The sequence below is a fragment of the Podarcis pityusensis genome (assembly GCF_964106645.2).
Source record: "Podarcis pityusensis genome assembly, chromosome: 3".
NCBI lineage: Eukaryota > Metazoa > Chordata > Lepidosauria > Squamata > Lacertidae > Podarcis > Podarcis pityusensis.
This window is the reverse complement of record NC_138026.1, coordinates 83,062,030-83,075,266: the sequence shown is the minus strand read 5'-3', so window position 1 is coordinate 83,075,266 and position 13,237 is coordinate 83,062,030. Positions and strand designations below refer to the sequence as shown.

At 38.9% G+C, this 13,237-nt stretch overlaps 1 protein-coding gene and 1 long non-coding RNA gene across 10 annotated transcripts in view; one reads left to right on the top strand and one right to left on the bottom strand.

Moving 5' to 3' along the window:
• Positions 1–3,866, top strand: part of LOC308472720 — a 31,874-nt gene extending 28,008 nt beyond the window's left edge. The window contains exon 4 of the long non-coding RNA XR_013983669.1: positions 3,779–3,866. This is a non-coding gene — a long non-coding RNA (uncharacterized lncRNA). The remainder of the gene's footprint in view (positions 1–3,778) is intronic.
• The window catches only part of BIRC6 (baculoviral IAP repeat containing 6), a 138,862-nt gene that overhangs the window by 2,217 nt on the left and 123,408 nt on the right, over positions 1–13,237 (bottom strand). For all 9 annotated transcript variants that reach the window (XM_080997574.1, XM_080997575.1, XM_080997577.1 and 6 more), the window contains 7 exons: positions 12,832–12,977; positions 10,810–10,920; positions 7,647–7,864; positions 6,462–6,623; positions 5,854–5,931; positions 4,518–4,706; positions 237–371 (listed from right to left, as the gene is read on the bottom strand). In XM_080997574.1, coding sequence (XP_080853700.1) covers positions 237–371; positions 4,518–4,706; positions 5,854–5,931; positions 6,462–6,623; positions 7,647–7,864; positions 10,810–10,920; positions 12,832–12,977 — 1,039 coding nt within the window. The remainder of the gene's footprint in view (positions 1–236; positions 372–4,517; positions 4,707–5,853; positions 5,932–6,461; positions 6,624–7,646; positions 7,865–10,809; positions 10,921–12,831; positions 12,978–13,237) is intronic.

The following is a 13,237-nucleotide window of genomic DNA, read 5'->3' as shown; positions in this document are numbered from 1 at the left end:
GATAGCTGCGCACCCTGCATTCACTCCATAAGACGCACATACATTTCCCCTTACTTTTTAGAAAGGAAAAAGTGAGTCTTATAGAGCAAAAAATACGGTACTTTTTTTGTAAAGTGCCGTCATCTTTAGAGAGTGTGCAGTGAATGCTTTTAACAGCTCTTATGACTTAAGTTAGTAGTAAGGCATAAAAAAGGTTTTACTGAATCATGGGCAGTAATCTCATCCGTGAACCTTACCTTTAGAGCGGCAGCGTGATGAGACATAGTCCTGCCTACCCGTTTATCGCTGCTGTACTGTTGTATATCTGCTATCCACTCCTCACACTGAGCCATGATTTCTACTCTCTTCAAGTAGAAGTGTTTGTGTATAACCTGTAAAAAGACAGATTGAAGGTTAAAAAGATAGTGGTACAAATTACAGAACTGTAACACCATTTTAATTGTGCACCCTCTGCTAACAAATGGACAAGCTTTGACTGTATTATTCTGCTGCTGCATGAATCTGAAGTTAAAGCACCATATTTAGATACCAGAAATGGCCAACTATATGATGCAAAAATAACAACTGTTTAGACTGTTGTATCATAATATACTGGAGAATGTCCTCATTTCTTTGCCATGTTTCCTTCTTTTGTGGGAAAAGCCATATATATCGGAACAGACTGAAACAATGTGCTTAATATGCACATAAGCAAAGATGCATCTAGGTGATAAATCTTGGGACACCTTGAGATTGTGAGATCAAATGGGTTACTATCCAGGTTTTTGTAAAAGTAGAAATTCCCTTAACTGCAAACCCAATTGGCTTCTGCCAATTTTAATAAAAATCAATATTTATCATGAATAAATGGTATCTTCACTTGAATACCAAAGGGGTAATTTATAACTACAGATTAATGAGAGCTAGATTAAAATTTAGCATTTTGCCAAAACTAGATCAGAAATCCAAATATGCATCCAACACAGAAATATAAAATATCAACAAAATACTCTAATATGAACAATACTTTTGAAAATTATTTCAATATTTAAAAATTACCAGACAATTCAATATTTTTGTTCTCTTCTTAAGGGCAAACATATCCACAAATGAATAAAGAAATCTTCTTTTAGCATACTTATTGTACGAATTGGCTCTTTGGTATAATATTTACAGGCTCTCTTTATAGTAAGTACTGTAATACTAATTTCATTGGGCAGACTGATATTTGTGCAGTAAGTTCCCCATTATGATTAGTCATATTTAACAAATACAACAGTGTCCCAAAGTTGTACTTTTACACACTTTGTAAAGGTAAAGGGAAGCTGTACCTCAGTTTATATATTTTAACCGATATTTGTGTGTGTGTTTGTGACATTAAATCAAATTACCTAATCTGTTCAACAAATTATTTTTAAAATTCCATTTAAACAAAAGCATGGAATGGCTTCAGATAGTGTTTCTGCATTTAACACATATTTGATAATCAATTTGGTAAACGAGCTTTTGATTTTAATCAATAAATTTATTACTGGTTTAAATCTCTATTTTATCTGAAATAAAACAGAGGTGCTTATTCTGATTTACCTCTATGGAAGTGTACATGTGTGCACTGACTCTCATAACTAAAAAGCAATTTGGAGCAGAACACAAGATCAAGTGCAACCCTACTTCTTGTTCCACGGTGGTGTGAATTCTTTTTGCCTTTTAACAGGGTTAAACTTGCACTAGCACCGACTTTAACAATGGCTAAAAACAGCTGCTTTCAAAATCCTCATATTAACAGTGAACTTTAATTAGCAATGATTAGAACTGGTAAATGAAGGCAGGGGGCTTTCTGAAAGCATATGATCATGTGGCACAATCCACATCCCTGAACTGCAATTTGCATGCACTTGGTCTATTTATTTCCATTAGGTTAATGTCTGAAACTGGACAGTTTGCATGGTAAGGCAGTTTACATACCTGCAGCCACCAGAAAGCTAAGATAACGTGCATTATTGTACCCAGTACAATTATGTACTGCATAATATGCACATATATACAAATGTGTCTGCATTGTGTGGGTGCTAGAATTAAGACTGCTATACAGAAATATCTACTGTAACAATGGGGGCCTCTTGGATTTCACATCCCCTTTACATAATTGCGTATGTGGCTGGCAAATGGATGATGGGAGGCAAGAGAGTTTGTGTTGTGGGACTTGAACAAATCCAAGGCAGTGTATTATCAACTCCTGCCCCAGATGCAAGCCTGCAAGGTCACTTCCAAGTCTGGCAATGAGCCAAGAAGAATGGGAACCTACATCTAATACAGAGAAAGGGCCAAGTATGTATTTTATTAGAGTGTCTTAAGTGCTTCATACCCTTAAAAAGCAGAAGCTAGTGCTCTGGCTTGTCCTTGCCACGCTGTAAAGGGTCAAAGGCATTTTCAATGTAGCACTGAGTCTGAAACTCTTCATTATTTTACTTACAGCAAGTGCAAAGGGAGGAAATCACAAGGGAGCGCCTGTGAGTAGGGTTTAATTACTTCTTCAGCAAAAAGCATTACTGGCGTTCTTATGGTGCCCCCTGACCATAAAAGAAGTTAGATTTTTCACTGCAATCTCTATCTACTAGTCATGAACACTAATCTTGTTGCAGGAAAGGACAGGAGGGGTATTGCTCAGGCCTAGGATATTATTATGTGTGCCTATGACCAATATATTGTGCGCACTACTCAAGTTTTCATAACCTGTAACCTGCTCATAAAATGCAAAAAGTCCTGTTGGCTATGAACAAAACATATTTTTTTATAATTCAAATTTATAGCTCAATTTTTTATGTAAGTGGTTTAAAAATTAGGTAAATGTATGTGGGAAGACATGTTGCAACCATAGCATGAGACTGGCTCCCCCCGCCCCAAGATAATTTTCCAGGTATGTCTGTATCACCGTTATTGCATTAATCACCCTTGGTCCAATTTCCTTGGATGCTAGGCAAGGTACTAAATTCCCTACTGCAAAATAACCTTAATTTTTGACATGTACACCTTTATAGTCAATTAGAGGCATGAAATTATCAAGGAAAATTTATGACAAATGTCAGAACTCTCGCTTGGCTACATTATTAGCCAATTTATTAGCAGTATCAAATATCATTGGGGAGGAAGTAGATCACAGCCTGATGGCATCTTAATTAAAATACTGAAATAAAAGGGAATCTAGATGATTTACTACTAGCGATAGAAACTATTTTTCTTCAGACTCAGGTTTTGTCCCCCCCTCCCCCACCAAACCAAACAGAGAAGTTCCCTGTGGCCATTTTCACATCCAGGGGAAAAGGGAGAAACACTACATACCAACATTAGAAAGAAAATTAAGCCATTCAGCTGTTCATATTTGTCAACTATTTCCATTTGCCACACAATCCTCACTTTGAGCACACCAATATGGGATGGATTCACAGTTTGAGATGCAATTAGTATTTTATTCCTGCTCAAACATTTTTTTGGTTAAAGTTGATAGGCAGAATATATATTTTAAGATGGAAGCAGTTATCCTGACCAAAACAGGTTTTGCAAAGGTATATAAGGGCTGTATGTGAACTCATGCATTTGAAATTGCACCTACCTGACTATTCAAAATTTGACTCTGGCAATGTGGCACACAGTGGCAGACCACATTCAATTCTAACTGTGAGACAATTATTGATATGTTGTCTGTAACACAGAAATCCTCAGAAACTGATGACCAGGGTGCGGGCCCACAAATAACAGGTTTGCTTACAACCCAGGCTTTATTTGTCCTTGCTACCAACAGGTCTTCTGGGATTGCTCAGATGACTTTAAGACGACGTATAGATTCCTATACAGAAGCTTGAGGAAGGCAAGAAATAGAAGGAAACTCTCCTGCTGTGTCCTCCTTCCTCTTATGTGCTGGAAGATGTGGATAAGCAAGAGTTTCTTCTGCTGTTTCTAACATTCTCCATACATCTGCCTCTGAAGAGCCTTCTGCAGTTGCTAAAAGGCTTTGGAGTCATGGGATCTCTTTTCACTTGTGCAGCAGTTTTGGAAAAGGGAAGAAAGAGCAGGGGGAACTCCTGTTACTTCTTTCCTTTTCCTAACTGGAAAACAAGCAGAGTCTGTCACAGGCTACTGGGAGACCTCGCAGGCATAGGCAAACTCTGACCCTCCAGATGTTTGGGACTACAATTCCCATCAGCCCTGGCTAACAGTACCAGTGGTCAGGGATGATGGGAATTGTAGTCCCAAACTTCTGGAGGGATGGAATTTGCTTATGCCTGCCTCAGGGACAAATACACCTTCCTAGCTGTCCTGCTTTTGGGCTTCCCAGAAACATCTAGTTGGTCAGTGTGAGAAACTGGATACTGGATTGGTTCTTATCCTGACTTTTTGACTAAAACCAATGCAGCCCAATTTCCGCAATAAACCTGAATTTATGCTATTATCCATATCCCTGTTATCAAGGTAACAGACGTTTCTCAGGATTCTACATTTAAAATGGATGGATCATAAGCAGTATGGCACAAAGCACTAACCTCTTTAAAACACGGTGAAGGATTTCTGATTTGTTCAAGCATAGCCCATTTGACTGTTGCTTGCCGTATATTTCCATCGTATTCTCTGGAACTCTGTGTGCCGCTTGGAGTCCCTCTCGATCTTTCGTATCCTGGTTCATTGAAATAGGGCTCTGCAACTAATATGAGGGATTGCACAGACACCAATACCTGTGGACAGACACAGTTGAAGGAGTTTGCAAGCAGTAAAAAGAACAAAACAGACCATTGCCAAGGTCAGAACAATAAAAACAACCTAAACCTTTCCTCTTATTGTCAAACTTTTGCATAGATTGACCCAATGGTGGCAATGCTTTGCATCTGCCATTTGCAGTGCCAAAGAAGGATCTATTTGTTTCAATGGATTCTCTTTAATAATATAATGGACCGTGTGTGTGTGTGTGTGTGTGTGTGTGTGTGTGTGTGTATATATATATATAACACATACATTCATTTTCAATGAGTAATTATGCTATGGCTGTTGAACAAAGCTCTTGCCATTTGCTAATGTTAATCAATACTAGGTTAAAGTCTGGAAAAGCCAATCTTGGTCCCTTAAGGTTTTGCTCTTGAGGTCTTGACAAATTCATTTAAATGCTTTATTTGCTAGGACTATGCTTGATAAATATAATTATATGATTACAAGCATATTAATATTAATATGACACCACATATAAATATTAATATGGCACTTAACTGCAGCAGCCAAGTTGAATAAGGGAATATTTACATAAAGTAAATTAATATTGGGGAAGCATGATTCAGTGGTGGATATGTAGTGTACATTAATATGAGCAGTTAATACAGTTTGGAGTTATCATCACAACATCAATATAAAAAGAAAATTAGGTCATCAGATCGCAATTTTAAAGCAGTAAGCTGAATATATTTAAGGCATATCCTAGACATGACAACATTACAAAAACATTTCATTTTAACTTGAACACACATACTAATTCCTCTTGTTGGAAAGTATATTGAAATAGCTCAAAAAAAAATCAATAGAAATATATAGACTGGGATCTCATAATTCTGAAACATACTTTCCAAAGTGCACCTTGAGCTGCACCAAGACTCCCCAATTTTCAGGATATATATTTTTTTTACTGCTGCATAAAAAATGACTGCACTGAATACAAGATCATCAAATGATAATTTAGATTGTCCCACAAGTATTTATTTGAAATGATATCAGAGAACAAGGTGCAGTGCTGGAAATATATTGGCTTTTGAGGCTTTCGTCTTGCAGAAAAAACTTTGTTTTCTGAATTATTTACACACCCACCCTCCAGCTTCCACACTGAAGAAAGCCACATACTTGTAAAAAGCTTGATGTCTGGGGATTCCACTTCTCTTCTGGTCTTCCATGCCAGGTGTTAAGAATACTTAAGCAAACCTGAAGATAAAGGTTTTGAACAGTTATATATATAAATATCATGGTTGCACTTTATACATTGTTCTAATCCACAGTTTAATGATTTTCATATATGAGTTGACTGGTGCTGTCTAATCCAACATCGTCATCCCTATTCTCTCCTCAGTAGAGCAGGATCCCTCTTTCATTACTACAGTACAGTTTGCTTCCAGAAAGGCAATCCATACATGGATGCCTGCTTGCATTCACTGACAGGCTTTTGTGAGACACTGCCAGGCAACTGGATATATCCTAGAGTAAAGCAGACAGGGTTCTTGAAAAAATAAAGCATCGTGTTACCGTATGTACTCAAGCATAATGTGCCATCAAATCTAATGTGCACCTTAATTTTCACAACATAATTTGGCCAAAAAAGGTGAGCATAAGATTCAAGTAAATATGGTATATGGTTACCCATGTAAGTTAAGCTATCCATAGGTACCTATTTATTCAGAATGACTAGAAATTGTTCCAACCACATTAGTCTGCAATAAAATAGCAAAACTATTTACCTTGCCATCATTGTAAAGATTTGGATTGAATCTCACACTGTGTCCTCCAGTTGTTTCCAGATTTACAAGTGGAGGTGAATTAGGATAGTCTTGCGGAAAATACACATCAAATTCAAAACAGCCATTTGCATAAGGTGTGTCTGCTGGGCCAGTTATCAAAACCTTTTGAAAAAGACAAATAATGTTATAGCAACCAGCTTGGGAAACTAGTATATCATATACAACACTTTAGAACTAGGGTTGGACAAATCCTGTCAGTTTGTTTCTCTCAGCTTCTCATTTTTCCATTCTTGCATCCACTTTGCCCCATTTCTGAATTACTTTGTGATTTTAAAAAAAGAAAAGTCTGCACAAAAATCTATGTGTGTTTTTGCAAGGAATTGGGTATTATAAGCATTTTTTGTGCTCTCTTTTGCTTGTGGATTTTGAAGGATAGCTGTATTTGGTTTGCAGATTGGTTTTGGGAAGTGCAAATTAAGTGGTTCTGCATTTTTAATATGAACCAAACACATTTCCCCTCTGTCTCTAATTAGAACTGCAAGTGCTCACTGGACCAGGTCTTATTCTAGAGAAATATCATTGACAAGTCCAATGCTATCTTGCATGTTTACTCCCTCAACAAAGACATAGCCCCTCTGCCCATAAGACACATGATCTCCTCCAGGACCTCCACTTCTTATATGATTCTAGTGTCACACCTCCACATTTTTCCCTCTCTCCTCCAACTTCGTTTCCTTGAATCAAAGAGTAGTAAATATCTAGCAAAGGGGGGGGGGGGGTAAGTATCAGGCAGCCTGTGGGCCAAATCTCACCTGCATAACTGTCAATCAAGAAGTAAAAATAAAATAAAAGGCACAACAGAAACAGCAACCGTTGCAAGAAGACTTACCAATAGGCTAATTTGGTAGGAAAGTTTATGTCCCTCCATCCCCACCCCAGCTAAAGAGAACTTCTGGCAAAAAATAGGTGCTGAACAGGCTTTTATGAAGATGCACTTTTTCAAATTTATCATCAATGCCCTGGAAGTTTCTGAAGTGGAGGCGAGCAGGAGCAGTACATTAAAAAGTTCCCTCTCCTTTTCCAAGTCCCATAGAAGCAGAATAAATCATGCAAAATAAGCATTAACGTGATTTAGACACATCAGAGACCTCTGCTGTTTTTGGAACACAAGTCTGATTTTTTTACCTTCATGATGTCTAGTCTCTCCTCATCACAGCGGACAAAGACACTGGATGAAGAGGAAAGAGGCAGCGATGTAGAAAGTGTCACAGCTTCTTGAGCAAGACGTCTGGCTCTGGCAGCACTGTTTGCATCACTAGCATTTTTCACCTGTGACATGTAGTGGTAATTTACTTTAAACACCATTTTTCCATCGTCATCTTCTGAAACCATCTCAAAGGTATCTAAAGGAGTGAAAAGTAACATTTTAATTTATTAGAATATAATTAAATTGTATGAGGTATCAAAATTAATGGAAAAATCAGTCTGTATATAAATATTTCATTTCCCCCCTCCCCATAGCAACAAGCAATTCAACACAGTAAGATAAATAGGCAGACCCAAATACCTTCCCATTGTTAAAAGATATGTAAGATACCTTGCTAGTCTTGCTAACACACACTATTATACTAAAATTATTCTAATTGGACATCATTAAAGAGTCAATTGACAATAGCGTGAAACTGCATTATTGATAAATGATCATAGGAGAAAACAAAATTAGCACATTATACTTTATGGACCAAAAGTACATCTCTAGGTCCCCTGAACTTTTTTCTGTCCCATTAGCAGAATTCAGCTTACCTGCTTGGCAGGTATTTATGCAGTTTAACTGCAAACATCACTACTCTTCCTTACCCCAAATATACAAGCAAGACTTTTTACACTACACAAACCAAGCAGCATCTAACAGAGACCAAGCTGATATATGTGGAACATCTGAATACTCTAAAGGGCGGGGGGGGGGGGGGAATGTATCAGTTCTAAGCATCAGTACTTTCATTAGCCATATGGAGCTTGTACAAGACAGGAAATATAACCAAGCAGAGGACTTTCAGAAATAGGGCTACAAAACAAGGCTGGTTTAATCGCCACACAAACAATAGTTTACTTTTGTTATTGTCCTTAGTTAATGTGAAAAAAGAAGAACTGAAGAAAACTTAAAAATCAAGTTTTCACTAGCTGAAGCACTTGAAGTCTAAAACAAGCTAATATCATGATCCTTCTTAGAGATTATCTTGGATAAACTTTAAAATACTGTCGCTGGCTGATACATCTAGGACCTCCCAAAGCTACTGATAAATGCTGATTTTTAAATATTCTCTCCTTGAGAAAGACAACCACAGCATGACAAATCTGATGGATTATTTGAAGATTATCGCCAGCATCTATGGATTGGCTGCTACGTTTCCTCATAAATGACAGAGAGCAGTCTTACTGCAGAAGCCAGGAAAAGTTTACACATACCGACTTATTAACATGTTCTTCTAGGATCATAAACTACTTGTGCATTCTCTTTCAGCTTCAGGCTACGTAGAAAAATTGCTGATAATTTCCTAGAGATGTTAAGTGTCTTTGTTCCGTTTTCTAAGCAAGAATCAAGACTGCATACTACTTAACCTTCAAATAGTAAGTACTGGTTCTGTCTGGTTTGCCAGCTACAGCTATTCCTGGACAGAGATAGCCTGACTTGTAGTCCATGTACGGGTAATCTCAAGACTGGATTAGTGCAATGTCCTCTATGTGGGGTTGGTTCAGAAGCTCCAACTGGGGCAAAATGCAGTGCCCAGACTTCTGATTTGGGGGGACGGGGCACATGGCTGACAACATATGACACCATTGTTAAAACATTTGCACTGGCTTCCCATCTATTACTGAGCCAGGTTTAAGGTTCTTATAGGGTTGCCAGAGGCTGAAATAGAGGCTGGACCTGGGTTACCTGAGCTGCCACACACACACACCTTTTTTTTAACCCCAGAAACCCAGACATTTGCTTGAAATGGTAAAGATTCCCCCAGGTGGGCATGTAGACCCCCCCCCCAAGTGGATATGTCCCAGATGTATGGCAACCCTACTATGCAAGTCCTGAATTACTTAGGTCCAGTGTACCTTAAAAGGTAAAGGTACCCTTGACTGTTAGGTCCAGTCGCAGACAAATCTGGGGTTGCGGTGCTCATCTTGCTCTATAGGCCGAGGGTGTTTGTCCGCAGATAGATTCCGGGTCATGTGGCCAGCATGACTAAGCCGCTTCTGGCAAAACCAGAGCAGTGCATGGAAATGCCGTTTACCTTCCTGCCGGAGCGATACCTATTTATCTACTTGCACTTTGACATGCTTTCAAACTGCTAGGTTGACCGAGCAATGGGAGCTCACCCTGTAGCGGGGATTTGAACCACCGACCTTCCGATCAACAAGCCCTAGGCTCTGTGGTTTAGACCACAGCGCCACCAGCATACCTTAGGGACTGCCTAAACTTTTATCCCCGGCTTGATCACAGAGACCACCTGCAGAGCTTTGCTGGTTATTGCTTAAAGTTGGCAAGGCATATCTGACAGCAACAAGAAATTGAGCCTTTAGTTCCTTCAGCCAATTCCTGTGAAATGCTCTGCCAATAGAGATTCAGCAGGTGCCTCCGTTTTAACCTTAAATGCCTGCTGAGAACTTTTCTATGCCACCAAGCTTATGCATCTTTCTGTAGTTTATGGTGGTTGATGTTTTCTGATGTTATATTTTATAACTTTACATGGTTTCAAGATATATAGGTATTCTTGTTGTAAACAGCTTTGATTTTTAAAGATTATATAATAAATATATAAATAAATGATCCACTAACTTTCCAGAGATTTTGTACAGTGGAGTTACTAACACTTTTATGTTTAGATACATTTACGTTCCTCTAGCTCCACAAACCTGGGGCCTCCTCTTCACTCAGAAGATGTTGTAGAACTCCAACTCCCACCAGTCCTAGCAAGCATGACCAATGGCCAGGAATGAGGGGAGTTATCATTCAAAAACATATGGGGGCACTAGGTTGGCTAATCCCCGTCTAATTGGGCCTCTAACTGAGCCTAAGCAAATGTAACCAACACATTTCTCTCTATTTGCTCTGCCTCCACTTGTTCTCATTTTTCATTCATCTGTAATTCACCCTGTGTAAAATTCTAGATTGTAAGCTTCCTAGGAAGGGAATCCATCTTCGTGTGCTCATATGCACACTGAAGGCATATAATACCTTCAATCTCTTACTCATGTTCATACACATAGATATGCAGGTTTTCCATTGTGACTGTGACCTCAGATATGCATTTTGTGTTTCAATACAGAAGGTTCAGACTGATTTTCAACTTACCAAACTGGAGCTTTTTCATTACAACCACATATTTTTCTTCAAGGGATCTTAAAACCGACAAGGGCTTGGGCTTCACGGCAGCTTTTTTAGAGTACTCAGCCAATTTTTTCTCTGTGTAAGAAAAAAATCATATTTAAAAAACTGCATAAGCCAAAACTGATTTATATGAAATTTATCTCACATGTTTCCCTTTGGTCAGGGGTGGGGAACCTCTTGGCCTATGAGCGAATACTGGCTTGCCAAGGGTTCTATTTGGCACATGAGGCTGTTTTTGCCAAACTATCTCTATCTGCCCACCGGCTGATGTTACTGATGATGTCAGCTGATTGGGAGCATGGAGGGCAGGGTTTAATCCTGCACTGAATGTGTTCCTGCTCCCAGCAGGGAACATGGATGTGCAGCCAAGGAAGCAATCTTTTCTGTCCCCACTCATCAGCTAATGAACAGGTGTTAAAGCCCTTTGCAAAAGTGCTCTCTGAAATAGCTCTGTGCTTCTCTTTTAAGGAAGCGGGTGGTAGGGGAGAGGAGAAAACAGCCTGTGCAATGTAGGCATTTTCCCCCTCCCCCCAACTTCCTGACACCCACTTAAAGGAGAAGTGCAGGGCTGCTTCAGAGAGTACTTTGGCTAAGGGCTTTAAAACAGCCCCCCCCCACGCTTTTTGCAAAGGAATTTCTGTTCCTTTCTGAGCACAATTCAAAGTGTTGATGCTGACCTTTAAAGCCCTAAATGGCCTTGGTCCACCTCCATCGTTCTGCCTGTACACTGAAGTCCAGCTCCGAGGGCCTTCTGGCGGTTCCCTCGCTATGAGAAGCCAGGTTACAGGGAGCAGGCAGAGAGCCTTTTCGGTAGTGGCACCCGCCCTGTGGAATTCCCTCCCACCAGATGTCAAAGAGAAAAATAACTACCAAACTTATAGAAGACATCTGAAGGCAGCCCTGTTTAGGGAAGCTTTTAATGTTTAATAGGTTATTGTATTTTAGTGTTCTGTTGGAAGCTGCCCAGATGGGCGGGGTATAAACAATAAATTATTATTATTATTATTATTATTATTATTATTATTATTATTATTCCTCTTTCAGCCTATAGAGGCTCAAGTGGGAGCTGTTTTAAAGCTCTTCACAAACAGCAAGAGGGCTTTGAAGCCACTGTGGGTTCCCAAGGTCCCTCCCACCTGTCATAGTTGGCTCACAATGCCAATCTTGTAAATGTGTAACCACACCTGTGGAGCAAAATCAAGATCTGACAACTTAACCTTATACCATGCTTAATTTGGATCCAACCTATTTTTGGTTTAGTTCCAGTCCTACCATCAAAGTATCGATGAGGATGTTTTATAAGGAAAGGTTGTATGTGTCATTGACAAAAGCGTTTACAAGTTTTGCCTCAATTGCGTTATTCACCTTCCTACCAAGGTAGCCCTGCTCGATGGTGGGAATTATAATAATACTGATATTTTTAGAGTAGTATAAATATTAAGAAACCAGTAGTTTTATCCATTTGCTTACATGTTTATTCTTGATGTGCCTCTTCCGCAAGAGGTCTAGAGAGCAGCAGCATGAGAACAAGCCTTTTTTGTGGTGCCTCCCTGTTTGTTGAATGCTCTTCCCAGGGAGGTTTGTCTGGTGCCTTCGTTAAGTATCTTTTAGTGCCAGGCAAAAACATTCCACTTTTCCTAGGCCTTTGGCTAATTAAACAATCTACGGCCTTTTAAACTGTGTATGGTAGGGTTATTGCTTTTGTTTGTTACTATTTTTGTGGTTTCATATTGTAAACAGCTATGTGATCGTTGGATGAAGGTCAGTATAGAGGAGTTGTTGTTGTTGTTGTTGTTGTTATTATTAATGTCCCTGATTAACCATTCTTATATCCTTTTGTTGAAAGTCAGGTTGCTTTTACAGTTTATGTATATGTACATTTAGAGATTATTGTAATTAAGTGGTGTATATAAACTGGGCAAGTAAATAAATAAATAAATACTCCAGGTAGGTCTGCAGCAAAGATGTGCTGCTGACATTATTTACCTTGGTTTGCCTGGCGCAAACTTGTTGTAGCAGCATAAACTATCTCAGCAGTCCTTTGGATATCTGGTACCAAAAGTGTCAGTCCCTCTGGCTCTTGATCTGAAGTATCTGACTTCACTCCAGTTTTAGTCTTGTCCTTTTTAGACCTACAAAATAAGAAATGACTAGGGTTTTAGGGGAAACTGTCAATGGAAACATCAGAAATGCAGATTTCCTCTACTACCAATTGCTGTGTATTTGCCATTATATATATATAAAATTGTCCAGTAGTACCTTAGAGACCAACTAAGTTTGTTCATTAAATACAATGACTTCCCAGGTCAGCAAAAGTGTGTTTAATGTTAAGGGAATGGTGGAAAGTATAATGCCAATAGAAGAAATCCTGCCAAAATATGAAAACCATACA